Source organism: Larus michahellis, chromosome 15 (assembly GCF_964199755.1).
Source record: "Larus michahellis chromosome 15, bLarMic1.1, whole genome shotgun sequence".
Lineage (NCBI taxonomy): Eukaryota > Metazoa > Chordata > Aves > Charadriiformes > Laridae > Larus > Larus michahellis.
The window spans coordinates 7,152,172-7,179,603 of NC_133910.1; the positions used below are offsets into that span (position 1 = coordinate 7,152,172).

The 27,432-nt window shown below is 46.8% G+C and overlaps 1 protein-coding gene across 6 annotated transcripts; it reads right to left on the bottom strand.

Moving 5' to 3' along the window:
- Positions 1–250: 250 nt before the first annotated feature.
- On the bottom strand, positions 251–27,427 carry SLC25A25 (solute carrier family 25 member 25). 6 transcript variants are annotated; one of them, XM_074608510.1, is made up of 11 exons: positions 27,072–27,427; positions 7,356–7,482; positions 7,180–7,267; positions 6,692–6,727; positions 6,278–6,389; positions 5,383–5,541; positions 4,463–4,615; positions 4,234–4,341; positions 3,821–3,988; positions 3,248–3,398; positions 251–2,805 (listed from the first exon to the last, which is right to left on the bottom strand). In XM_074608510.1, the coding sequence occupies exons 1-11, from the start codon at positions 27,360–27,362 to the stop codon at positions 2,621–2,623; spliced, it is 1,578 nt and encodes a 525-aa protein (XP_074464611.1). In that variant the 5' UTR covers positions 27,363–27,427; the 3' UTR covers positions 251–2,620. The 6 variants fall into 6 exon arrangements, with proteins under 6 accessions (XP_074464611.1, XP_074464613.1, XP_074464615.1 ...); XM_074608512.1 differs by lacking the exon at positions 27,072–27,427 and adding an exon at positions 15,963–16,681; XM_074608514.1 differs by lacking the exon at positions 27,072–27,427 and adding an exon at positions 10,052–10,336.
- Positions 27,428–27,432: the final 5 nt, after the last annotated feature.

Below are 27,432 nucleotides of genomic sequence, written 5' to 3' on the forward strand. Positions count from 1 at the left end.
CACAGAGGAGCAAAGTCCAGCAGCGCTCAGAGACAGGTTAACAGTATGGGAACAGCCCTGACTCATCACTGCCATCATTAGCCTTGGTCTCAGGTTTGCTGGTTTTGTCTTTAGAGAATTCTGTTCTCCCACCTTCTCGTAGGGAGAGCCATTCCCGGTGTCAGTGTCCTTGGTGAGAATCCTCCCAGGAAGAGTCTGGCCACAAACAGCACCAATAAACCATATCAAGAAACAGATGCAGACACAGGGATTCTCTTTGACAGACCTTTATTAGCAGACTGTTCCCTACATGAAGAATCTGAGTTAGATTTGCATTATAACAATTTGTGGTTACAGCTACAAAGATGGTTGTCATTTTGCATTGATTTTTGCATTCTGATATTCATATTCCCATTAGGCCACACTGGTAGGAAGGAGCCACTGCAGAATTTATGACAGGTCTCAAGAAGGGGGGGGGTGGAAAAAAATCATATCACTAATCCAGATTGCTTAGATTTCCATGTGGCTAACTACTGACAGGACTGGATAGTCCAGGCAGAGCCTCACCTGGAAGACTCTCCATGAACCACCAAAATCTGTCAGCGAAAAAGCAGCTGCTGAGTGCTAGCAAATCCTTTTCCAATTTCTCACACGCTTCTCCACAGTGCCCGCTTGCATGTGAAGAGCCCTGGCTGAGCAGCAGGTCTGCTGATTCAGCCTCAAAGCACAACTGCAGCAGCTTGTGTCCAAGTGCAAGTTTCCTTCCATTTCTCTGGAAACTTGTATTTTTTCTTTAGTCCCTGAGATTTCTCCCCTCCCCCCTTACCTAAAGATTCCCCAAGATCGCTCTCAACTAGCCTTTGTGACATCCAACATACACAGACCTTCTACTTCCCAACTTCAGCCGTCCACCTGAAACCCCTCCAGCCACACACAGAGGCAATTCCAAACTAAGGCGAGCCTCATAGTGCACCCTCTCTCCTCCTCCCAAAGTACTGCTTCCTCACCAGCTCCCTTCTCTCCCATGGCTTCTTGCTACAGAATTTCTCTGAGCTGAGGTCCTCCAGCAACAACCCCAGACGTGGGAAAGGCAGCTCGAGCCCCAAAGGGAAGGTACGCAAACGCCTTTAGCATCCCTCCCCACGACTCAGCTGTGTGAAATAAGAGAACAAATAGAGAACTTTTTAAAACAGGAGAAATACAAGCACAGTAACAATATTTAAACAAGTCTATAAAAATAGTCTGACATAACTCTGTTCAAATAAATACAAAATAAATATGCTTTAAGCAGTAAAACAGTGGAATGCAACGCTGGTCCATTTTGCCCAAAACAAAAAGTTGGATGAGGATCTCCCAGGCCTCAGAAGCCGGATCCTATCAACTGAAGTAGCCCATAACATAGTCAGAGAAATTTTAAAGCCACCTCTTTCCCTTAGCCTTATGAAAAGCACCCTTTGAAAGAAAAGCAAGCACATCTTCAGGACTGAAAGCTCACCTCTCCCAGTGACAACCAGCCCCTCTCCCTAACACCCCTTCCCACAGCAGACATACTCCTGGCTTGGGGACTCCATCCTGCTAATGCAAACCTGAACATCAATCTACAAAGAGGTCTAAAGAGATAGATAGCAGCGTAGGCATGGGGTTTGGAAAAGGTCCACCTTGGCACCAGGCAGAATGGAATTCAGAAGTCCATGCAGCGCTGCGCAGGGGCTCTCACGTCGTGCTGGGAGCACAACTGCACAGGAGCTGTGAAATATTGTCTTTTGTTCTCTAAAGCCATGCATCAAGGTGCCGGTCCATCCAGGGCTCTCCTGCCTTCCCCTTTCCAAGCCCCTGCTGAGTATAAGACAAGCCAATCCCAGCATGCAAAGGATACAGGCATGCAGGCTCTAGTCTGCTGCTTCTGTTAGTAAGTGCATCTTGTTAGTGGATTTATGAGACACACTTAAACCTATAAAAAAATAAATAACCCTAATTCTTCATCAGGCTGGCCTAAATAACCTTCAACCTGACCGGATAAACCACTGCCCACCAGCCCTCAAAACCAGTATAGTTCAAAGTTACATTTCATGTCAAGTCTTGGAAGCAGAACATGAATGTCTCCTACCCAAAGGAATATATGTAAACATAATAACAAGCCTGGTGCGGCAGCAGCTCCTACACAAGGTTTGTACAAATTTAAACAATGGGTAGGAAGTTAAACAACTGAATGGAAAAAGAAGCTCTCTGAATGGAAAAAGAAGCTCTTTCAGCAAGTCAGAAGGTGCTCATCTGCAGGCAAACAGCTCTGTACACGCAATACTCTGAAAGCAGACCTGTTACCTAAATCTTTGCCGCTCTGCCATACTGCTGGGAACTGACCTCAGCAATTTGCGCTTTAGATTTTCCCAGGAGCTCCCCTCCTGGTCTCCCAGAAGGCCCAATGAAAAGGACCATGTGATGGTTTACGTGGAGCTCTGAGTAGCAAGATGGCAAAGGACACCAGATCCTCCCCTCCCCCTTACTGACTCACAAACGATCTGAGATTTCACAGCTTTGCTTAGTCAGCTTAGTGTCAACACATTCACAGAATGAGAGATGGCTATACGTCTTGGGATCGCACCCCAAGATTTCAGAGTTCAAAGTCCTCAGCATCTCCTGGTCACCGTGACTGCACGCCCAGAGTCATCTTCAAGTTCTCATAAACCACGTAGCTGATGCTTACAGCTGGGATGACCTTCATAAAGTTCGGTGCCAGACCCCGGTAAAGACCAAATGCTCCTTCTGTCTTCAGAATGTGTTTAAACAGTCCCCTCATCGTCACTTCAGGAGCACCCTCCACTGAAGCTGCAATAGAGAAAGCCACAATAAAAAAATGCAGTCTACGTGGTGAAAACACTTTAAGGTAGTAACAGCTGTATCAGAGCAGTTCTGATTCATGTGCTTCCTGTGGATGTTCACAGACCAAAGGTGCTTCACGGGGGACAGTATCTAACTTCTCAGCAAGCCGTGGTCACGCTGCACATCACAGCCATTTTCTCCAACTCCTCTACAGATGCCCTTAGCCCAAAACTCCCGATGTGAGCAAAAGAGAACCTCTGTCCTGGAGGTGCTTGGCCCCAGATGCTAAGGGCAGCACAAAGTCCACTGTCCACTTACAGCATGGCAAACAGCCTACCGCTCAGCTGCACGGGCCAGTTAAGGCTGCTGTTGCAATGTTTACACTGGAGGACCTTTACCCTGCTCAGAGACCGTGACAGGAGTTCCCACAGTTCCCAGAAGTTCTCACCTTGGGCCTGCATGCGTGTCCTCACCAGAGCCAGCGGGTAACTAGCAAGCTGCCCACAGGTACTGGAGATGGTGCCACAAGCCAGCAGAACAAAGACTCCAGGGTCGGCACTGTTGACAGCATAGCGTTGTAACCAGGCGTTTTTTAGTGTCTGGAAGGAACAAGCCAGATGTTAGCACTGAAGAGGCAATCAAAAGAATATCACGTTACACAAGGGATCTAGCATAAAGGCCCAGAAAGCTATGTGTAAATTCAGCCAGAAGCACTCAGCTTCTCAAATCTTTTTGAGCTACCGCTACTGTAGTGCCTGGGGAAAATCCCTTCTTTAATTTTCTGCTGCAATTTGCCCACAAAAAAAAAAAAGAAACAAGGGACTATGCATGATGTTAAAAGAAGACCCATCATATTGGATTATTCTTTTAGGCCATTTTGGGTAAAAAATCCATTTATGCCCCATAAGGCTGATCAGAAAAGCTCTGAAAAACTACTTAAACTCCTGTAGTAACTGACAGGTCTGACAGTGATAAAGCTACACAAGCAGCACAGCCCTACAACAGGTTCAAGGCTTCATACCTCATAGACTGCCAGGTCAATACCAGCATACGGAATGATTCCTAGCATGTTGGGGATGTAGCCTTTGTAGAAGGCAGCCATTCCTTCCTTCGAAAGGATGTTTTTGGCACAATCCAACATGCCTGAATATTGTCCTGTCTTCCTCAGAGCCATCCGTGTTTTCAGAACCTAGAGGACAAGAATAAATACCATGAAGGCCTACAGGAGAATCAATAGGAGAAAAACATATAGACAATGTCATTCTTAAGAGCATGACGGTCAGGACTACAGCAAGTGTCATGCAAGCAGTATTACCTGATACCACCTCCAAGAACTCATCAACTTATCACAGTGCTGGTATTCTACCCTCATTTTCCCATCTCAGCACCTTGCCATGACCCCTCATGGGCTGGATTCTCAGCCACCTTCCTCACCTCCATCGGGTAGATGCTGCTCTGCGCAATGGCCCCAGCCAGAGAACCAGCTAACAGCCGCTCGTGAATCCTCAGCATTTCTTGGTCAGTACCAATGAACCGCTTGATCTGTAGAAGCCAAAACAGTCAGACATTGAGACTCTCTGACTTCTCAGCTGTCTTTTTTTTTTTCAGCTTGTCCTTCTGCAGGCCTTTCTGCAGCCAGACTCGTCCGTGCCCTTTTACTCACCTGCTCATAGGCCATGAACTTAATGGCAGATTCCGGTGCAATCTTCAACACATTAATGCCGTTCCCTCGCCACAGTGACCTTGGTCCACCCTCTCGGATCATTTGAGTAAAACCGCCAACGATGCACATGTTGTTACTGCGGGAGGCATGAACCTGGGAGACAGAGAGCAAGCTTGGATTAGTTCCAGTCCTGATTACGACAGTGCTACGTTTTTCCATAATCCAGGGACAAAAGGGCGCTTTTTTATTTACCCAGAGATTTGCCAAGGCTTTAATCCCTTTTCCAGATAACTTCTACAATAGGAAAGCTACCTTATTTTCTTTTTTGGCAAGTCTAGTGTTAACTAATGAACCTAATCAATATCTCCCTCTGGAATGGGAGGAAAGGTTAAATAGGCAACTCCCATACCTAGCACAGGATCGCTACCCAGGTCAAACTTCTCAGCTGGCTCAAGAGCAGGTACAGTGACAGAACAGGCTAAAAATCAAGCTTTTCTATGCCCTTTCTAACTCAGATAATACTTATAATTGAGTACTAGCTCTGCCAGCTGACCACCACAACCACTTCAACTCTCATGGCCTCACAGTCTCTCATGGGAATGCAAGACTTGAACCTGTTTCATCAAAACCCAAGTTTTCCAGTGCCCTAAACTACAAAACTCTCTTAACTATTGACAGTTTTCATATCTACCTCCCAAAAGATTCTCTATGTTTTTTCTAGTCAATAAAGAACTTTTTAACCCGGCTTCGACGATTTGAATAATCCAAAAAGCTTTCAAAAATAGCAATATAAGAGCAATGAGATTAATCCTGGCCAGAGTGCTGTACTGTGTTGATGAACACTATCATCTCCTAGGCATCCAAGAATGTTAAAGGCATCTGCCTGAGTATTCAAACAAACCGGAGCTGCTCCATCATACCTGCATGAGCACTTTCAAGCGGTCCAAGGGAGCTGTACAGGTTCTGGACACGGCACCTGCACCTCCACCTGCAACCAGATGTCTCCACCACATCCCTGTCTGCCTCTCTTCCACTGTGAACTCATCAGGGACAGTCAAATTCTCTCCTACGTCAAAGATCTGCAAAAGTATAAGGTGTTGAGAAATGTTTCATCAGCTAGTGATCTTGCCAAAGTTCTACTGCTCTTTATCAGTGCCAAGTATTGAACCACTGGATATGCTATTCCAAGTCAGCAGCTTATCTATGGCCAGCAACTGCCGTGTCTGGTGACAGGAACTGCCACTGCTATAGCACGTCACAGGGGGAACCTTAAAATGCAGAGACTTCTGTCCAAGAAGCTGGCAACTACTGAACATTTCTCTGCATTAAAATACTGTGGATCATAGCAAGGAACAAAATGACCAACCGGGGGCAGCCGCATGGCAAAAAAGCTGGACCTCTCTGGAACCTTCGAAGCTCGCAGCCAGTTTAATCTCGTTACATGCTATTTACACACACTGAAATATCTCCAGGAAGGACGGCTGCCTGTCAAATCAGTTTCTAGTCTTAACAGGTCCTGAACCAGTGGGGGCTGGCCACTGGTATGAGCTCTCAGAGGTGCAAGCCAAGTGAACACCCTCATCTTCTTACAGAATGTGCAGTTGTTATCACCTGTGCCAGAGGCTTCAGAAGCCGTGCCAGGGGTAGGTGGCAAGATAACAGGACAGGAAGCGATTTGGCCTCTAGGGCTACAAGGCAGCCACTGAAGCATGAAGAGAAAGATAGGGACTGCTGATAGCAGCTCCTGGGGGCCAGGACTCTGACTGGAGAAGCTAGGGAAAGACCGAGACCTGTTGCAGAAGAACGATTTCTTACCGTGGAGTGCTTCCAGTACAGGATGATTTCAGGAATGTTCTCCACTGGGTGCAGCAGGTGATAGTCACGCCACTCATTCCAATCAATTGTCATTGTCCCATTTTTATCCATGCTAGAAAGATTTATCATTAGATGAGTACAGACTCCCACTGGGTGACAAAGTCCTCCTCCCCTTCCCTTTGAATATTCAGACCTACACCAAAAAAAGCTTTGCAAAGCAACTACTAAAAGACTTCTAAAGAGACACAAGACAAAGCTAGGAAGTTTTCTATTCACTAAACACTGCAGAGAGGTAGAAGCGGGTTCTGTTTTTCCTCCCCTCTCTCTCCCCCTTAATTGACCCCCAGCAGTAGTTACACCCCCTCCTACCAAACTTAGGGACATAACTGACACTGAAGGGAAAGTAATACTTACTAGGTGACAGGACCCCAGAAGTGTCCCGTCCTTATTCTGACACACAGGCAAACAGACAGAGGGAGGGTAGCAGAGGAAAGAAAGAGGAAAAAACAGCACAAATAAGTGGTTGTTAACATGTTAGTGCCACATGCATAAAGCATTTAGCATTTCTAAAGAGCAACGGCACAGTCCCTCTCCAAAGCAGCAAGCTCAAGGCAGCAAGACAATCAGACAGGGATGCAAATCAGCTCAGATGCAAAAGCACTTCCCCACAACAGGTCAGTAAGATAAGAGATTGTGACAGTAACTCTCCATAACGTATTATGACACTACAAGTGTCAATTCATGGAAAAAAAAAAAATCAAAATTAGGAGTAATGGGTGAAAAGGGAGGAGCTGAAGTCTCTGGAAAGTGTGTACAGGGTAGAAAGGAGATGGGTTCCATGTCCCTACACTTCCTTCTAACCCCCTCAAACAGTAAAACAGAAGAACCAGCTGAATCCTCACCTCTTCAGTATTTTCTCAGCCTGCTGTTCAGAGATCTTGACTCCCAGGTCCCGAAGAGACTGTACAATCTCCTGGGCATCAATACGGCCTGCAAAGATAAACCAGTGAGCTCAAGTCTATGTATTACAAGCTAACGCATGCAGTAGTCTATTCACAAGCATGAGAAAGGTGTTTACCATCATTCTTCTTATCCAAACTCTTGAAGACCAGTCTCAGCTTCTTTTCATGATCTTGGAGATAGTGAACAAACTCCTCAAAATCCAGCTGTCCATCCAGGTCCTTGTCTCCAGCCTTCACAATTTTCTGTTCAGAAAACAACCAAATCCTGTCAGTTCCTTTGTTCATTCAGGCAGAACTGCCCCTTCTTCCACCATATTTAAAGATCGTTTCCTACAAAACTGACTTTTTCTCCAGAAAGCAGCTGACAGAATTATAATTCCTCAAAGAAATTTGAGCAAAGCAGTAGTGTAGAAAAGTCACCTGACTCCAGACAACTGTCTCTCCCAAAGTTAATTACGTAGATGAAATGCCTCATGCTTTTATCAGGGATATTCTGCTAGTATCATGTGTCTAGTCTCAGTCCTGTGTCTTGATTAACACCTTACAAAGCCCTTGTGGAGGTTCTTGAACTAAGTATAAGACAACCGATTTGCATAAAAAGCAAATCACAAAACTTCAGGTAATAAAAAATCCTGAACAGTAGAAGGAATTTCATGCCTGCTACAATCCTTGGAGAAGTAAACTCCTTCTGGCAATAACTAACTCCAACCAGAAAAAGCCTGTCCAGCTCTAGTGGACACAGCCAAAGCTAAAAACTCCTATGAACTGGTTTAGGCACCCTGGAGCTATGTGCTTTCACTATACAAGTTTCCGCAAGGTGCATATAGAACAAGAAAAGGTTCTTAGTAGGACAAGGCTAAAATCAAGATCAGACTCTGTGCCAGACATCTAGGACAAGGTAAATGACTAATTAACTCACTTCGGCATGGAGCAATAGCAGACACACTGTCCTATGTAAGGGCACATGGCTACTTGTTGACAGGAGCGGTGATGTCCAGACTGCAAGAATGTGGCTGAGGGAGTTCCCATTCCCCTTCTTGTTCAGTCACTTGCCTTTGACAGCCTATAACTCTTTTTCAATATGAATCAGGGAGCAACACTAAATGAGGTGTGATTCAGTCGACTGCATCACCTAAGTTTTTGTTTTAATTCTTGTAACATTTCTGTGAACAGCTGGTGGGTTGTTAAGGAAGCTCTCAGCTGAGATCAAACACCAGGCTAACCCTCTATTCACCAATATTTTGTTCAATAGTTAGCCTTCAAAGGTATAGGCAAACCTAAGCTTATTGTGTTATTTCCTCAGCCTGTGAGCACCAGTCCCCTTCAAAAGCCTTAAGTCTTTGCTTCAATGCCATTTTAAAATGACTTCAATACTAAATACTTCACTACTAAAATCCTCCCTCTCTCACCCCACCAAGTCCTGTCACTTTAGCCCTAATGCTATGAGGATTATTCCTAATCATATTATGAACCTTAAATAAGAAAGCGCTGTCCCAGCTGCCCTGACCTTTGAGGTGTGCCCAGTATTCTTAACCTGCAATTTATCATATGACTGTTGTAAAGTTCAGATATGACCCCACATTCAACTTGTAGGCTAAAGATAGACTGACACCCCCCACATGTCAGCAGATTGGCCTTGAACAGCTGAATCAGGGCTTCCCTCTGACAGGCAACCCCCAACCAGTTGACAGGCATTAATAATTCGGAGGCACTGTAAGAGAGATGTGACGGTGCAACTGTTCCCGTTCCCCTAACAACGGCAGGGATGTGCAGTGAGTGAGCAGAGACCACAGGTCACAGAAGCTGCCTTGCCCTGCTAGCCACCGTCCTCCACTGTCACAAAAAATGCTGCAAGCCTGTCCAACAGTCACCCACAACACATATGTGAAGGGTGAGGAAGCCAAGCTTCCAGCATCTTCTCCAGAGATGCGAACAAATATCTGCCTGCAGCTCTTCACCTTTCAGAGCAAATATGAAATCTCCATAGACAGAACTGCTCAGGAAGAGCAGCCTCTGTGGTCACCTGCGTAACACGCAGCCCCTGCAGCATGCTTTGGGACTCCAACACATCGTAAAGCCTGCTACATCCCCCATCTGTGTGTCTCCACAAAGGTATAAAAAGCCTACCCAGCTCTGCTGGCCAGTAATCAGCTGCCCGGGCTCTTGACAGCCTGGGGATGAGAATCAGTGGCAGGAGGCTGAAAGCAAGGGCTGGGAAAGTCAGACGGAGCGCTCCATGGATTCAGTGCATCTCCCTTCTGCAGTGAAGGGAAAGGCTCTTGCACAACCTCCCCCGGCCCAGCCCACCCACCGCTGCCGAGCCGCTCCCCGGCTCACCACCAACCTGCTCACCACCACCGTCACCGGGGCGAGACCTGCATCGGCGCGAGCTGACATTAAATCTCATATAATCACACACCTCCTGGCAGGAGGGGGGCGGGCAGAAACGTGTAAGGAGGAAAAGGAAGAGGATGTGAAACATTGTATTTGAGCAGACTTGTTAAAGCAGAGGAATCCACAGTTTGGAAAAACCCTTTTTCTATTTAACTTGCATGAAATCAACTGGTTTAAACAATCTGAGATGCACTGAGATCTCACTAGATTCAAGCCAAAAGAATCAAAAAGACAAAGCCCCACTCCACACTGCTTCACCAATCCCTGCCAAGGGTCAAGAGAAACGTGTCCATGCTGTACCCAGCTATTACGACAGAGCCACCACGAACTTCTTCCCCTCTGAGCAGCCCCTCGGGGTGTTGGAGACCACCCCTCCATTGCTCGCTTGCTCCCTCCCGTTCCTCCCTCAGGGCCATACCTGCTTCCACTGGCGGTAGGTGGAGAACTCCTGGGAAGGAATGAAGAGGCTGAGTCGGAAGATCGATTTCAGTTGAGCCGGCAGCCCCTTCGACTCAAAGTATTCAAACTCCGTCTGCGACTCCCCGAATACTGGCACATATAGGCAGAGGCAGAGCATCTTTCTGAGCCAGAGACTCAGCCGCCCTGCTCAGACCAACTGGGAAGGGAAGTAAAACTGAATGATTCCCGGAGCTAATTTCAGTGCGTAGTGGAAAGGAAATGCCAGCGAGTCTCATGACACATGCCTATGAGCGAAGCCGGCTCCGGTGGGATTGGCTGTTCAAGCCCTGCCCTTCTACTTAAAAGGGAAGCCGTGTCTGTACAGTCCCACCCAGACACCGGATCCGGAGGAGGCATGTGAGCTGCCTGCCCTTGCTCAACACCAGGCTCCCATTAATCCCAGAGACCTTACATCACGCTCACCGCAAGTTAACTCTTACCGGGCGTCTCATTTAACCCAAGAGGCTTTGGCCAACATCCAAGACGCTCACTTACTGTTCCTTAGATCCGATCGGCCCTTTCTGATGCTGTGCTCACCGCTCCAGGGATTTACACACACAGCACAGTAGGAACCAGTCTTGATCATAACCTCTCCCACCATAAAACACAGGGGAACTCTCACTGTCTTCCTAAAATTCTTCCTCTAAAACACAGCAAGAGCAGGATGCCCTCCACCTACTACTTTCATACATGTTTGGGATATCCAGCTTAAGCAAAAGCCTCAAAATTCCACTTTTATAATGTTACTCTATGCCAGAGTTGATTGGCTTTCGTTGGATGTCCTCCCAAAACCACTTGTGCCAGCTAGGAGCAGGCAACCCCTGCATACCAACATCTCTGCAGCGCAATGAAGCCCGTGGAGAAGGTTTGCCATTGTGCTGGAAACCCATAAAACCACTAAAATCAAGGGCAGGCTTCAAAACAGACCCAGCTGCTTCAAAGCCTCCTAGCTAAGCATCCACACAGCAATTACAACAGCTTACTAGTTTTTCCTTCTCTTCCAACTACAATTAAACATCGCAGTTGGATATGGGCTATAACGAAAAGTGGCCCAGGCAGAACAACATTTTCCAGTTTCTAACCATTTACAGTTTAACTGCTTTGTAAGCGAGCTCCTGAGCTTTCATCAGGCTGAAGAGGGAGCGTGGCACATGCATCATTTAATGCAGACATAATTACAGGCTTCTGAGCATTTAGTGGAGTTTGATGTATGGGATAACACCTAGCTCTACAGCAGGAATACCGAAGAAGTGCAGCAGGTAACAACACTGCTCAGTACAGGATTACCGATTGCTAACATGAATTTTAAAATAAAGCTACAGGCTTGATATTTGTCAAAGAGACGCTATCATACAAGGAAGATGCAAAAAAACATGGCCAATAACGAAAACACTATAATCCTGCCTGCACTTGAAGTAACACAACATGTTTGCTGAACTGGTTTATGCCAGTCCAGCTAACAGCTTTCCCCACCACTGCGGACACAGCAACATTTTCTTGTGTTTGCTCTGTTTAAACAGAGTGCCTGTCCAGCGCAAAGTCCAGTAAGCATTCCCTTCCTCAGACCTTAATGCACAAGGGGCCTTTTCATCTTTACCGTGGTATTTTGTTCTTTAGCTTTAAATAAAAGCCAAGGTCTGTAATAAGCTGTTTGTGGAACTGCATGTCAATCACACAAATTGGGAATATTTAATCTGGGGCTTTATTCAAAGTACATGTTTTTTTTAAAAGCTTAATGGATCATGACTCGCAGCAATTCGGTACCCTTGAGAATCGTGACCTACAAGTTTCCTACGCTCTCCCCCTGTCACCTCACCTACCATGGCACCGCTGCTGCGTTACCTAACCAGGCTTAACCTACTCCCTGCTGACGTCTCTCCGCACGAAAACAGGATCTTCTCAGGGGCTCCAGATCCTCTTAAAGATCAGCTGCAGCAGCTCACCCCATGCACGCCAACAGCACACCCCAGCCTTCCCACCGAGCCGGGTCTCACACTTCCAGCAGCACCCTAATGCTACACACCACTGGCCAAAAGCAAACGCCTTCAGCAGCCCGACCAAGGTGAGCAACTCCCCCCAGTCCAGCTCCAGGTAGTAAATGAATGAACATAACTCAGCTTTGCCCCACCAAGCCTTCAAATCCTCCGTAGTCCTTCCCACGAGTTGCCAAGCATCACTGTTATAGCTGCTTGGTGCTCAGTTGCTATGCCAACATGATGCAGATTTTCCTAATAAACTCTTGTCTAGAGTTGGCAGCTAGAGACAAAAGGCAAAATCTGCACATTTTTGGAAAAAAAGCCCTACTACCTACGTCAGTGGGAAGGAGAAAGGTAACGAGGTTAAGAAAGCTGATTTTAAGCAGGGTATTAATTACAGGACAGCAAGCTAAGAAGGAGAGACAGATTACGAATTAAGTTTATACCAGCAATTCTGGTTATAATGACAAAAGGAACTTCAACAGGCATTAAAAAGTATTTAGATTTCACCTAAAAGAAATCCGGTAAACCTAGAAGTACTCAAAAGCAAGATAGCTCTCCAGAGCTGGGGGGATCAGTGCTGCTTGAACACAACCAGCATGGGGTCACTGCCCAAGGCTGGGCAGAGGCAGGCGGTGCTGGTCCCGGTCCCCCAGCCCCTGGGGTCCGCATGTGGCCATACAGCTGCAGACTGCCGCACACCCACCCCAGGGCTTCTGGGGTGAGCTACAGACAGTACATCCCTCATTAGCACTGGCTATTCCTGATCAATCCAAGGACAGGGCACAGAGCTCCAAATTAAGTCAGCCCTTTCAAGTCACTCCTCCCTGATCCTTCTTCCATCCATCAATTCTGCCAATGAAGCCAGAGCTGGAGCTACACATTTTTGGTTGATGTGAAGCCAGCCTAGCTGATACCCTCCTCTGCTAAAGGGAGCACTAGATGGGTCTGTCTTTCTTCTACAGAAGGCTCACTTTTCTTGCCATCAAGGAAGCTGCAAACTCATTGTCCATTTTATTTATAGGATTTGGTTCTCATTTAAATGCTGCATGATTTACCAGTTTCAACACCCTGCCATTCCAAGGATAACCTTTCCAAGTCATTTGTACTCTTTGAGGCATCTGCTTCATCACCAGTTTACTACATCAGCTCCAGAAGGTACCTCCCAAAGGATGGGAGGATGCAGCCATACAAGGAGCAGGAAAGTATGCTGTTTAATTTTGAATTTACTCTGCTAAAAAAAAAGTCTCTAAAAATATCAAGTGCCAGCAAGCGTCACAGCCACATAACATCCTCCTTCACAGGCAAAACAGCTTTCTGGGCAAGTACATCATGGACCAGAGAGAGAACTGCTATTGCTCGATGTTTTCACTAGGTCCTGCTGACTTGGTATTTTTTATTTTCTGGAAACTAGCTTATATTTAATTGTACAGTACAGAAAGTCCTCATAAAGCACAAACAAAGTGTAAAGTGTATGAAGGAGGGAAGTTAATCATTTAAGAGACCCCAGCAGAGTAAAGAGCTGCAGCCAGCCAAGGCTGTGCAAGGGGAAGGATAGAGACCAGGGAAGGCAGACAACACTATGTAGTATTTGACATAAAGGTAACCAGGAAAGGTGACCTGTTCCACTGACAACACACAGATCCAAAGTTACAAGTCCAGATGGTGACATCAGGGGCAGATCATACCTCTCTCCTGTGTACACACACCCAGGGGCCAACGCATCACATTTGCAATCAGCATGTTCTTCCACATTTGCAGAAACAGCCTCATGTTGAAATCGTTACCTTCAAGCAAGGATCTGAGCAGAAACACGCCAACTACAACGTGAGGATGGAAAAGCCAGGCCTAGGAAGCGCCGCAGGTCAAATTTATTGATACATGCAAATTCCTTACAGTGACCCAAGTATCAGGCATGATATTCTGTGTGTTTTTAGCAGATATGCAGTTACAGGCGTCTTTACAACACAAAGTGACATACCAGTCAAGAGACTTCTCCCAAGGTCACAGACATTCAGTGGCAGAGAACAAAAGCCGTGTGTCCCCCACATTTCCTTTAAACACCAAATAATACTGTTTGCTCACAGTGGTTTATAATCTATCCCTAAGGCTGTACTAGACTTTTTGCAACACTTCTCCTTCAGACAGGTAATTAGAACACAGATATCTGATCAGCACAAACAAGTCATTGCAGCTTAACAAGTTACTGTCCGTCAACTGAACCACCATGGCTGGATGCAGTATTAGCTGGCCTGAATCACAAGGTAAAACATATCTCCATAATCCTCAACAGAAGAGCTTTACGCTGCGTTTTACTTTACAATCAGGGCAGGCTAAAATTACACAGTCACAACCTCCTAGCAGATGGGCAGTTACTTCCTAAGCTGCAAAACTCCATTTTACCACATCCTTATCCTCTAGGTATTTCTCCATCAGCTAATTTTCAGGTTCCTATGCAGCAAAACTTCCCAGGGTCACACAGGAAAGAGGAGATTGGTATCAGGTCTCAGAGAAAGCTTCATTTGCAGGTGTGAACAGATGGGCTCTCCCTGACTGAGGGAGCATTGTTCCCTGGAAGACACCAGAGATTTTCAGCCCTCCGCTTTCAAGGTTTTCATCACAACCTCCTTCGGTTCTGAGCCTCTGTCCTTCTCCAACCTCTGCGCACCAAAGTCCTCCTCTTCTCAAAACGCGCACGCTCCTCTTTTTGAAGGGGCTGCACAGTGCTTACTGCTAACAATAGGGATGAAGGCAAAAGTCCCTGCAGATTTTTGACTCTGATTCAAGCAGGGAGTGGCTTCTGCTCCCTAGAATGAGAAATGCCACCCTGCCTGTTTCCATTCAAAAAGGCAGCAGAAAGGATATTCATCCCCTCTACAACTCAAACCTGTCCATCCCCGATTTTAGAGAGAAAGCTTAGAGCAACAACCATGCTCGATTCTTGTTAAATAAACTGGATACTGCAAGTCATGCACCCCTACCCCTGCTGCAGCCTTTTAGTATTATCCCAAGCTCCCACCACTCACAGGGGTTATGCCCGACTCCATCTCCCCTAATCCCAGGTCACACCCTTGCTCTTAAACCACATGTAGTCAGAGCTGACTGCACCATCCTCAGGAGAGACGGACACCGTTCCCTCCCCATCAAAAATAAACCCCAAACTGCAGTCAGCCAGCACTGTGCTAGGAGCCCAGGCACTAAACTAAGCAGCTTTTGTTCGCCTCCCCCCAGACAAAGCCTCACCATTTATTCTCCGCCAATTGTGCGCACCCACCACGTCCCCGCTCTCCCACCCCCTGGGAACTTCCCATCCTCACGCAGATTTTACTCTCCCTTATGCCACCCGCTCCCCAGGGACAGGCTTTCCTCTCTTCCGGGCTGCACCATTCAAATAATACAGTTACTCATTTGCTCAATACACACTAGCTTTTCCAGAGGTTTGCCAAATTACCAGAGACTGACTCCAGAACATTTTAGAATTTATTTGATCCTTTGCCAGTCTCCAGTGCAGGGGTGGGACTCGCCACTAACCTGCATTATCATTCCCTGCCCTCTCAGTCATGCTTCTTACAAGTTGCCCAGGAACCTTCAAGACCCCCGTATTCCCCCTTGCCTCTAAACAGCATTTCTCCCCCACATTTGAATATTACATCCAAAAGGTTAGATCACCTCTACTCTTCACAGTCATTCCCCTGGTCCCCCCACATTTCCGTTCTAGCATCCACACACCTTGGCCCCTGCTCCCTTTCCCTGTTCCTCTCCCCCCTCCCCAAATACACACAGACACCCCCCAGCTACTCGCCCACTCCACCTGCAACACCCCTACTCCCAGCAGACCCCACACTCCACTGTCATGTGCCCAACCCCTCCTCAGGCCCCTGGATATCCCATTACCTTTGGAAAATGCTCTGCGGGTCCAACCACCAGTAAGATAGTTGGTCTCCTTTCAGTGGGATCAGTCCCTCTGTCCTGTGGCTTCCCCAACATCTTTGGCCCTTTCTCCCCGGGGCCTGGAAGTGGGGTGGTGTTTCTGGCCTCATCCTCTTTTTCATCTGCAGGACCTTGGCATATGGCCCTGGGAAAGAAGCTAGACAGAAAATGCCAAAGGGTCTGCAGCATTGCTGCTCCAGCGAGTGTCCCAGGCAGGGAAACCCTGCGCACTCAGGAGCTGCCCGCTGCCAAGGATGATGTGACTGCACTACCAAGCACCCCCAAGACGGGAATCGGCACGGCAGCCAGCAGGAGGTTCAACCCAGCGACTCCACGGGCTCAGATTCTTTACAGACCGCTCCTGCGGACTCTTCCTGCCTTTTCAAATTGCTGCTACTGCAGTCGTGCCTGGCCTGACAAGCAGCTCATTGTACCAGAAACTCAGAAATCTGATGGCAACAGACAAAGCCCAAAACCCCTGGCACGGAGAAGCCGAGACGCTGAGCTTTGGAGACTGCTTGGACAGAGAAGCCGAGATGCTGCGCTTAAGAGGAAAGCTAAAAATGAACCTCTCCGAGAGAAGCTTCTCAGAGCTGCCAATTAACCCTCGTGTCCCAGCTCATCCTAACAGCACATCAGCCGAGCGGCGAGGCTGAACACCCAGGCTGCGTCCCCACTGCAGCAAGTGCCCAGCCAATCCTGGCTCCCAACACTGCGGTGCTCCGGAGGCAGGCAGCGCGCGCAGCCGGGCGGGAGCGCGCCCTCCACGCAGCAGGCGCCCCACAGAGCAACCAAGCTCCGTCAGGCAGGGATGGGCAGCATCCAGAGCACAGGAGCCGCTGCCCCAAGGCAATTCAACAAGGCAGGATTGTCCAAAACACATATGGACCCGCTTCTGGGGCTCGGCTGCAGCTCTTTGTTAGAGCAGCAGATGGTTTTCCCGAGAGAAGCTGGCTTTTCCCAGCCATGGCTGAATTAACCTCTAACTGCACCCGCTCTCTCTGGTCTATTATAGTCTCATCCATCATTACAATAGCTCTTTGGTGCTGCATTGTGCTTCTGCCATTTGGCTTTCAGCACAACACGGCGACACGCTTGCACAGCATTTGTGGCTATTCATCTATGCAAGATCTCATACGCTGTGGTTAAACTATTGCCGATTAGTCAAACAGGCCGAGTTCTGCTGAAGGAGCCTTTAACCAAAGTCAAGGGTAGGATTAGCCAGAGCAGGACTACAAGTATATATCAACATATAAGCACAGAACACATGACATTCCCTGAATTTCTATAAGAAATGCCACATTTCCCTCTACTGCCACAGCAGCAATTGCTCACAGCCCCAGCTGTGCAGGGCTGGGGGCTATCGGCCTCCCAACCAGGCACCACCAGAAACATCAACCCACCTTGGTGGAACCCAGCAGCCCACATCTGGCAGCCAGGCTGGAGACAGTAAGGGCTCATTTTCCATTTTAAAGTACCAACAACTTACTTTGTCGCCCTAGATTTTCGCTTGCCTTCTGCATCTACAGACAGAGGGCACTGCATCCCTCACTTTCCAAAGTATTACGACTTCTCCATAAGAGAACAGTTTGAGTTTTTTAACACGCAGGATAAATAAGTACAGACTACAGTGTCCGTCAGCCAAGGTTCCCTACCCACAGTAGCACAGCAAGATCCACGGCGAGCAGGGAACATCCATTTTCAGCTTTTAACTTTTCAGAGTGACAGACTGTAGGAAGCTTCTGGTTTACAGACATTAGATATGAAAATATAATCCAAAACCTGGAAAGACTGTAGGCTTTAAGTAGCCAATTTGCAAATAAATTTGAGAGGAAGAACACTAAACATCACACTTGGGAACTCGCTAATGTTGAATTGCTTTAACCAACCTGAGTAATGGAAAAAGTGAGAGACAAGTACATAGAAGAAATACCACACTAAAAAGAGAATTCTTCTGCAAATACACTTCAGAATTACTTAAGAAGAAAAAAATGCTGTTTAATCATAAGGTCTACATACGGTATGCAATGAAGTTTTTTACCTTAAAATTGGACACAAAAAAAAATAACAAAACAAGAAGAAATTTACAAAATTCAGAGGCGGTGACACTGGGGTGTGGGAAAGTCCTGTCCCACTCTGAGGAACAGCACAGTCCAGTTCTAGTTGGGATGTACTCAGCAGCCCAGGTACAGGCAGAAGAGAATGAGAAATTTTTGTCATGCCTCAATTACCTTGAGCTGCTGCCAATCATCACAACTACAAGCAAAAAAGTTAAAGTAGTTTCTAAAACGTGGTGAATCAGATCCTTTAAGATGACATTTGAAAGTTTCTAATGCTCTCAAGCAGATTTTCTGAACTGGGCACGGTTCTTCAAAATCAGCTTTTATTAGCCTAAGGTTGTCGTCTCACAAGAAGCAGTGAACTGATCTGAAGCTTACTGCTGGTAAAAGATGTCGTCTTACATATCCACATCAGCTCTGCACTTACCTTGCTCCCATGCTCCTCCGACAGCCTCATTAAGCCAGATAAAAATTACAGAGCTTGCTGCTGGGGTGGCTACTCATGGATGTGCTCCAAAAAAGCCTGACTGCCTGTGGAAAGGGCATTGGAGCTGCCTGCGGTGACAGCAAGGAGACTGGCACCACCGCTTTGGAGCTACAGGACACAATACAGAAGGCAAAGTACCCGAGTGGGACTTTAGATTTGCCCTCAGTGGTCACTCAGTGGTTGCTACTCACAAGGACTCATTAAAACAGCTGATGTTACCTGACACTATTTCTTAAGAGTTTCTCTGCATAGTATTAGCTTTGGAGGTGCGTGCATGGCAGGGACCCCATCTTCCTTTGTTCATGCAGAGATTACATTGCAAAATAATAATTTGTGCAAGAAATTACATGCCTGGGGTGCAATTAAAGCAAAAACTCAGCAATGCTTCCTTGGCCTTTGTCCTCACTAAAGGAAACCACAGAGGAATTCTGCCACCACACTAATCCACACAGCTCCCTGAGAACAGACAGGCTTTTCTAATCATATTTAGGGAAAAAAAAAAAAAAAACACATTTCTTTTACCAAGTGGGGAATTTTATTAGGTCAGAATAATAAACCTAGTACCAGCAAGATGATTATAGCTAGAGGCAAAACAACTGCTCGCCTACAGGGACTTCGTAGGAAAGTATTACCCTACCAACACCATCACGAAGCCAATCATTCACACATAAGAAAAGATGCAATAAATACCGTGAGTCCAGCCTGAAAGGTGACACAAAGGAACAGATGAGGAATAAAAATCCACTTTTTCTACAAATCACAAGCAAACACCTAGGCCACACCGAAACAGCTTTCCCAACCCAGGCTTCATTAGCAGACAGTCAGCTCTCCAATTCCAGCTGTTTCCATGAATCAAGCCCAGGATTTTGCAGGCAGAAAAGCACCAGGACTGATCTGAAAGCTGTCTCTCGGCCAGCACACCAGGCACTGGGGACAGAAGGTGCCTGTGGCAGCTGGCCTCAGAATCCAACACCACCAAAATGGATAGTCATTAGATAGCCGGAGGAAAAGCAGACAATAAAGTCATGTAACCTATCCAAATGCAGACAAAGGAGAAAGGAAAGACCAAGAGAGTGACATGTTGTGCTTAATTAAAACAACATTTTCCTCAGTACTGCGAGCTGTCAGAGGGAGGTTCTGTTTTAAGCCGCAAACCCAAGGCATCTTGTATCCTTTTCAGCCACGTCACGTGGGCCACAGCTTAGTACCTGCGAAGTCTGAAACTCCAGTTTTCAAACAGGCACATGCCATTTCCAGCCTGCTAGTACCAGGCAGAAATTCAGACTCAGACTATATGCTTTAAGATGGCTTCCAGAAGACTTTTGACTAAGTGTACAGCGTTTTCCAGGAAGAATGTGAGCCTCGTCACCAGACAGCTAGCTAACATGTAAAAAATGCAGGAGGAAGGGTGAAAAGAAAAGGGAGCAGAGGGAAGGGAGCTGTGCTGGCAGCTATGACCCTTCTCCTCCTCCGTCTGCCACAGCGGTCGTGTCTCCAATTCCTTAGGTGACCCCACTGGAATCAGCAGTGACTCATCTCCTTTGGGAGCTCTCCTGGAAGCACCCCGAGGAGCACTGCCTACACGTGTGTCACCCAGATAGCACCCAGCCTGCCCCAGCTGGGACACGGGCCACCGTGACTCTTTCAATTACCTCTTATCTTTTCAAATGTAATTTCTGAAAGACGAAAACGTAAGTACTTCCCACTTTTTAGAAAGCCGAAGTTAACCCTGCACAGTGCTTTTTGCAACACGCCATAAAATCCAAATGTCTTGGCCACTACTGCTTAAGCATTCATCTACATTAATATATTAAGGTGACACACCATAGTTCACTGAACATTACAAAGAAAGGCAGGTCACCTCATTATAGGATCCCTGGCACAAGTGATTAGCTATTCCAGTTGACGTATTAAGGCAACCAGGGGCCAGTGCCAAATACAGAGCGAGCTGGCCAAGGAGGGATAGTACGCAGCCAGAGCCCAGAACAGCAAGTTCCACCGAGGTCGTATCATATCACATGAAAAACCATGGATGGCCCAAGAGAAAGGGCATCCTTAGTACTCAGAAAGTCAGATTCTCGCTGCACTAAATTAACCAGAAAACAGCTCGTGAAAAACAATGGCCCAGGCCCAGGCTTGCTCTCACACAGCCCCGGTTCTCCTTGGGCGAAACGAGGTAGATTCACATACCAAACAGCTCTGCCTTTCCAAGCAACTCATGATCTAAAAATTTCAACAATTTCTCTTACAGCATAATTCTCTACTGTAAGCCACTTTAACTGCCAGAAACTCCCCCGCAGCTCACTGCACGTAACTTAGAAAAACTAAGACGTCTCTGTTGCCTTTCTACATTGACACTGGTTATCACAGCTCCGCTTCCCCACTTGAGACAAAGTCTGGGGCATCATTAAAGTGTGCTTATGTCCCACATTCAGAGGGACAAATATAGCAATAGCACATGAACAAGAACAAAGACTCATTTACCATTTGCTACAAGTAGGTCTGCAAGAAGAGTCCCTCCCCCTTCTCCTCCTCCTAACACCATATCATGTTATAATATATGCAACAGAGCACAGAAATGCAGCATCACCATTTTGTAGGGCTCTCAAAGAGGAAACCAAGTCCTTATTATGGTTCTGATGTCATTGTATTAACACTTGTCAACGATTTAAGGGTTCTGCTCAATATTCACCCAGATTCACCACTGGTTTTGTTTCTTTTTTAAAAAAATTAAAAGAAACAATAAGTATACTGAAGTCCAGTTTTTAGGGGGGGTTTTTGGTGTTTTTTCACCTGCCCTTATCTCAGTAATCTGACTAATAATCCAATGTGGATGAGGACAGAGAGATGAGGAGGCGTTTTTCAGTACTCAGAGGCATCTAGCCCTGGTCACTAAAAAAGTCCCGCAGAACACATGTTGAAAGACCAAAACCCTGCTGCATATTCTACACAGGCACAATCAGTTGCTTTGGATGAGTTTTGTTGTTTCATGTCACTGGGGCTCTGGGGATCCTACAGCCCTTCACTTCACTACAGAGTTCAGAATACATCCCATCCCACAGGAAACATAGCACTGCGAGACCATGTCAGTAACATGCGGGATGCCTTTCTGCAAGGGAGACTCACACACAACATCAACATTTAAAATTGATATGCTCAAGTCAAAGTTGCATTTTTCTCCCACAAAGGTCAGCCAGTATCCTTCGTTCCTTATCACTCTGCAAATAGGACAAAGGTCCCAGCTAAATAAACCTGAGAAGCACCAGGCTCCTCCAGTTTGCTGCAGCATAGGACAAAAAAAAAAAAAACGATCCTGGAGAAGATCCCAAGATTGCATCTCTCTTAAGAGTTATACACTTGGTCCTGTACATACATGAACATCAGGCACCACTTGCCTAATCCACAATTGTTTATATGCAAGGTAAACTTATGCAAGAGCTCCTCTCGTATATATCTGCACCTAAAAACTGGCTTCCAACCTACCCCTTTGAACACTGAGTGGACATGCCCTGCCAGTTTAATACATTAATCAGGCTAAGGCACATCTGATGACCAGAGACCAAGTCCAAGTAAAGACTTTAACCATCAAGCTGAGAGATTCCCTGGTCTCCAGCATCCCTCTCCTCCTGCCCTCCCCATAAGACCTCTCGGTGCAGGCAGAGTGACAAAGGCAGGCAGCCAGCGTGCTAGCCAGTGTCCCCTGACGTCCATTGTCACTGTGCGCCCTCCAGCCCAGCAAAGCTCTCGCTGTAGGCAGTTGCTGGCCAAATCTATTAATAACCGACACCGCTCTGAGAAGTTTCCTTGTGCCAAAGCCAATCCCTCTATTTCTTCTCCAAGTCTTCGCAGCAGCTGTCAAGAACTCACTTGATTGATTACAGAGTTCATCTGCATCTTTAGCATGCCTAAATCAGAGAAGGTAACAGAACCCAGAATTCACACCCCCGCTCAGCACAGATGTAAAGCCTTTATCTACAACTAAATCATTGACCTACAGTTCTGCTCTTGCACCAGGTTTGCCGAGTGCATGAGAACAGGGCCTTCATCAAACCACACACTTCATAATTTACAAAGAGCTAGAACAAGCCTCCGCTCCCTCCAGACCCAGCAAACATGACCTTCTTTGCTTGCTATTTTACTGCCCATTATACAGCAATGCATGGAGTTATCTACCATGTTACTGAAAGCAGTTTCACCTTGTTAACTGTTTCAGGGTATCCAGATTTGTGCTTTGGGATTAGCCAGGAGATGGGTGGTTGCGAAGCTGTTGGCAAATACCTTTCAGCAGAAGGAAGGGTTTCAACTGGAATTTCAAACTGCAACACTGCTTCATTTGTTTGATATGACCTAGTGTTGCTCAACCCTCCATGATGAATTACGAAGGCCTGGCTAAAAGCTCCACAACTGCCCCGGCAGGATTCAAGACGCACAGACCATGAAGATGTTGTATCTAAATGTATGTAAGTCTGGAGAGAAATTCCAGTCTAGATTACAGAACAGTATTAGAATTTTGCTCTTTTTATCATAAACAGATTTCTGTGACACAATAAAAACTCAAGTCCTCCTTTTCCAGATGACTGTGAATGGAAAACAGGTGAAAACATCAGACAGAAGAGATTCCCTGCTTCCTCTGCCCCTTACAGTTGCTGCAAATTTTAGTACGTTATGAATACAGAGTATTCAAAAGTCTCAGAGGGTAAAATAGTTACAGAAACAAAGAGTCTGAAAGGAAGAATTAAGTGACGTCATGACAGAAGATAAAGTATTGATCAGAAATAAGATTAAACCTTCTTATGATTGCAGCTGCTACAACAGAGTTTCTCAATCCATCCACGGAGTCGCTTACGAAACAGCTAACTGATCAGCTCTCCCAGAACAGCACAGATACAGCAATCTGACAGCTGGAAGAATCCAGAGGAACTTAAAAAGCAAAGCTGTTCAGAGGAGAAGCCTGAAGCACACAGAGTCCAGCTGCAGTAGCAGTTACAATTCTTTGGTACATGTGAAAAGTGAACAACAGAACTTATGTGGGAGTTTGGACAGTCGGAACTTGGAGACCAAAGAGGAGATACCAGGCTAAGAAAGAGGTGATGGAAGCAGATGTGAAGATTTCAGCAGAATGGAAGCTGATGTAGTTTCACATGGGGAAGCTGATACTGAGGCAGCATACGCAGTCACATATATGAACTCGGGAGAAGAAAATATCACAAGGCCAAGGAGGACATCATCATCATCATCACAGCAGAGGCAACTGAACACTTGTAACTGAAAAGAGACAAGGGTTATGTTTGCTCTGTTTCTTAAAGCTGAGAGAATTAGTCCACCAGAAGATGCTCAGCACCACCATAAAAGGTTTAGTTGCAAACAAAGTTCACCACTTCAGTTTGCCTCTAGGCAGCTGGGATGAATTCCACCAGTTCAAACTGTCTGGAACTTCGGCAGCAGAGATGAAGTTTTAGAATAGCCTCCAGCACTGCAGTTAATTGGGATCAGTAGAAAAACAGTTATATTAGCAAGTACACAAACACTACCATTATACATCCTTTCAGCAACACAACATCTCCAGATACAAAGTAGGAAACATAGATCTGGTTCAACTACCTATATTTCCATTAAGTGCATATTTCCAGTTCCATAAGTCTATATAAATATTTCCATGAGGAAAGTCAGAAAGCAGTAGTAACAAGAGATTCACTATTCCAGAGGTAGATGTAATTTAGCAGTAAAAGACTATCCCTTTACACAGTAGAACAAGAAAGCCTTTAAAAAAATTCTTCACATGGTTATCACTTTACTGCTCAAGCACAGTGAAATATGTGAATTGCTTCATGCTAGCCAGTGCAAACAAGCGTTTCTTTAGAAGGCTCACTGATTTGGCACACTGTATTTGTCAAATGGTTTAAAGATAACAGCATGAGTTACAAAAAAAAAATGCATCGTTTACATAAGCAAATTCCACCTCAAAGGACATCTAAGTGCAACCCTTTCTCTCCCCCACGACAGAAGGCCACCTCTATAACAGAAGGCAGCAATTTTCCAAGAATGCTACAAAGGGTTTTATCTCAGTAAGGACTCTGAAGCATTGAAGGAGCCAAAATATTGCTCATTTTCTTTTCAAGTTGCAGCCCAAAACTATTATTGTTACCACAAGTACTTTTAGCCTACTGACGCACAGAGATTAGCAACTCACAGCTCAGATTGGCAATAACCTCGCATTAGGAGTCTAATATTTTCTTCATCTGTCTCCCAAACATGAGAAGGTAACTCCCATATCAAATTTACTGTTGCATGAAAGGAAAAATAAAACGCACCAGAGCCACAAAGTAATTTACTAATCACAAGCAATCCATGTGATTTATGCCTAAATCAGTCTACAAACACCATGTCTGATAGATCAAAAAGGTTTTCATCTCGACACTTAAGCACTTTTTCTTGAGCGTGACTTCCCATTAGTTACCCCAAGCGTCAAGGTGCCGTTATTAGCTTAGGATGGGGCAGAAAAAGGAAAGACTTATTAATAGAACTGCCTGGGAAACAGGAAGCTTATTTGATTTTCCTAAAAATTACACAATGCGGAAGTTTTCGAGCCAGCTCTCCGAGGACCGTTCCCACATGTTTAACTGGAACTTAAGAGTTCTGAACTCTGCATCCTCATTCTTAACAGACACTTTTTACACTGCTGAAGGGGATGCCCAGCAATACTAACAATGCTTTGCAAACTCTATTCATCTAACCAGCCGCTTCCTGCACAGCGGAAGAGAAGGAGAGGAAGTGAAGGGCTGAGGAACAATACTGACAGACAAGGGCTTCAGCAGAAAGACAGGATTGTTAAGCAGCATCCAGACAGCGCTTCCCTCCGACAGAGCAGCTCCAGTCCCTGCAGAATGGTTCTTCTCTGCTGCTCCCGCAGTGTGGCAAGCAAAGAAATTCTCTGCTGGGAAGTAAAAACGCATTTTGTTTTACGGTGCATCCTCCAAGCTTAGAGAATGTCAGGCTGGATTGAATAACATGCCTGGGAAGAAAAGGGAATGCCAACCAAGACGGGCATGCAGGCATAAGCACAGAACATTCTAGTGGATGAGAGACTTGCCAGCAGTAAACGATTCAGCACCCATGGGTGGCAGCAGGTCAGCATTTCACAGGGCATGCACAGGTGATTTATATGGTATAATCAGATTTCATTACCAAAACGCACACTGCAGAAAATCACCATGGCACTAACGTTATTTTTAGAAACAGCACAATTAAACCACTCACAAGAGCCTCACGCCGCCAAGGAATTCTCATACTTCACAGCAGCAAGGATGCCAACCAAAAAGAAGTGTTAGAAGTTAAGATGTTGAGGGTTCAAACTTAGAAAGGAACTAGCAACTCTGGAAAGGATGGATACATGCAATTAAAGCACTTGGACAAATTGGGGCACCACTCCTAGGACAGGGAGAGAATAAGAACTGTCACTTGGATTAGATGTCTTTTCAGTGACTCAGAAGTTACCCTTAAACTCTTCTTCCTTCCTGCAGGATTGAGGCACTCTGAGACGGCACATTCCTGCCCATGTGTTAATTTGTTATCCTCCCAAAATACTCAGCTTTTTTATGGTCCTGCATATAAAATACACGAGACTAGGCAGGGCCAAACTATGAGCTGAGGACAAGCCCATTACTCTCAGTCATACAGAGGTAAGTTACACTAATTACAGTTAAATAGAGCAACACCATGTTGAACCTTGAAGCCTAGAATCATCAGTGTACAGCATCACACAAAGAGCTGTGTGACCACAAAAGAGCACAGCTCCCAACACCGAAGTAGAAAGTCAGTGCGCTGCACATTTTATGTACTCCATGTGCAAACCCCATAAAATAGACAAGTGAGTTTGGCAAGTAAAAGCCATCTTGGGCAAGAAACTTGAGTAGCAACATGGTGCCAAACAGACCAATGTGAGGAAACACAGTGTCACAATGAAAACCGCACAACCACCTGACTGCACCTATCCCTCCCAAAAAGTCTTTTGCAAATTTAAGTAAGCACGCAGGCTTCCCAGCGCTCGGACCCGGTGAAAGAGGGTTTTCTTTTATGGTTCTTCCCGCCCAAACAATGTTTTCAATCTTAAATGTCTGCAGTTAATATCGTACACGCCTAGGGGTGGTAAGCAAGCTGACTCCTCAGGGTTAGCGTTCAAGCCAGAGGCGATGGCTGCTTTTAGGGGAGTACCCAGAAGTGCCCAAACAAGCCGAGAAGCAGTGTGTCCCACCGCACAAACGCCTGCTGGCACTCAGGCTGCTCAGTGACCAGGAGTGTCACTGCCTGCCAGCGCTGCCATGCAACAAACAGGCGCCTGCTGCCACCGCGAGCCCGGCGGGTCTCCTCCCCGCGCCCAGGCGCTTAATGGCTCCCGAGGGCGGACGGATCCGGGCTCCGGAGGCCGCCCAGCGCCGCGGGATGAGCGGGGCGGCCAGTCGCTCCCTCACCCCGCGGGAACGGCCCTGCGGAGCCCCATCCGGCTCAGTCCTGCCGCCCCCCACTCACCAGAAGGTCCAGCTCGGTGCGGTGCAGCCCGAGGCGGCCCAGGCCCACGGCCAGGTCGTGGATGCAGAGCGCGCCGTCGCGGTTCACGTCGAGCTTCTGGAAGAGGGCGCGGAGGCGCCGGTCCTGCTCAGAGGCCTCGCACACAGACCGCCCGCAGGGGCCCGCGCTCCCGCCGCCGCTGCCGCCCTCGGCCCCCGGGCCGGGCGCCGCGCCGGAGGCCCGCGGGGAGCCGCAGGGACAGAGCACGCCGCTCACCACCGGGGAGGCCAGCGAGCGCCGCGCTCCCGGCATCGTCCCGCCACCGCCGCCCGCTCCTCACACACGCCGGCAAATGGCGGCGCTTCCGCCACTAGCAACCGAC

Bases quoted from the DNA above. Each gene is read 5' to 3' on its own strand.
- SLC25A25 (XM_074608510.1), bottom strand. From the start codon at position 27,362: ATGCCGGGAGCGCGGCGCTCGCTGGCCTCCCCGGTGGTGAGCGGCGTG. The intron at 6,728-7,179 runs GTGAGGATTCAG...CCTGTGTGTCAG, and splicing joins GCTGAGAAAATACTGAAGAG to AATAAGGACGGGACACTTCT. The intron at 3,399-3,820 runs GTATGAAGCCTT...TGTTCCTTCCAG, and splicing joins TTGACCTGGCAGTCTATGAG to ACACTAAAAAACGCCTGGTT.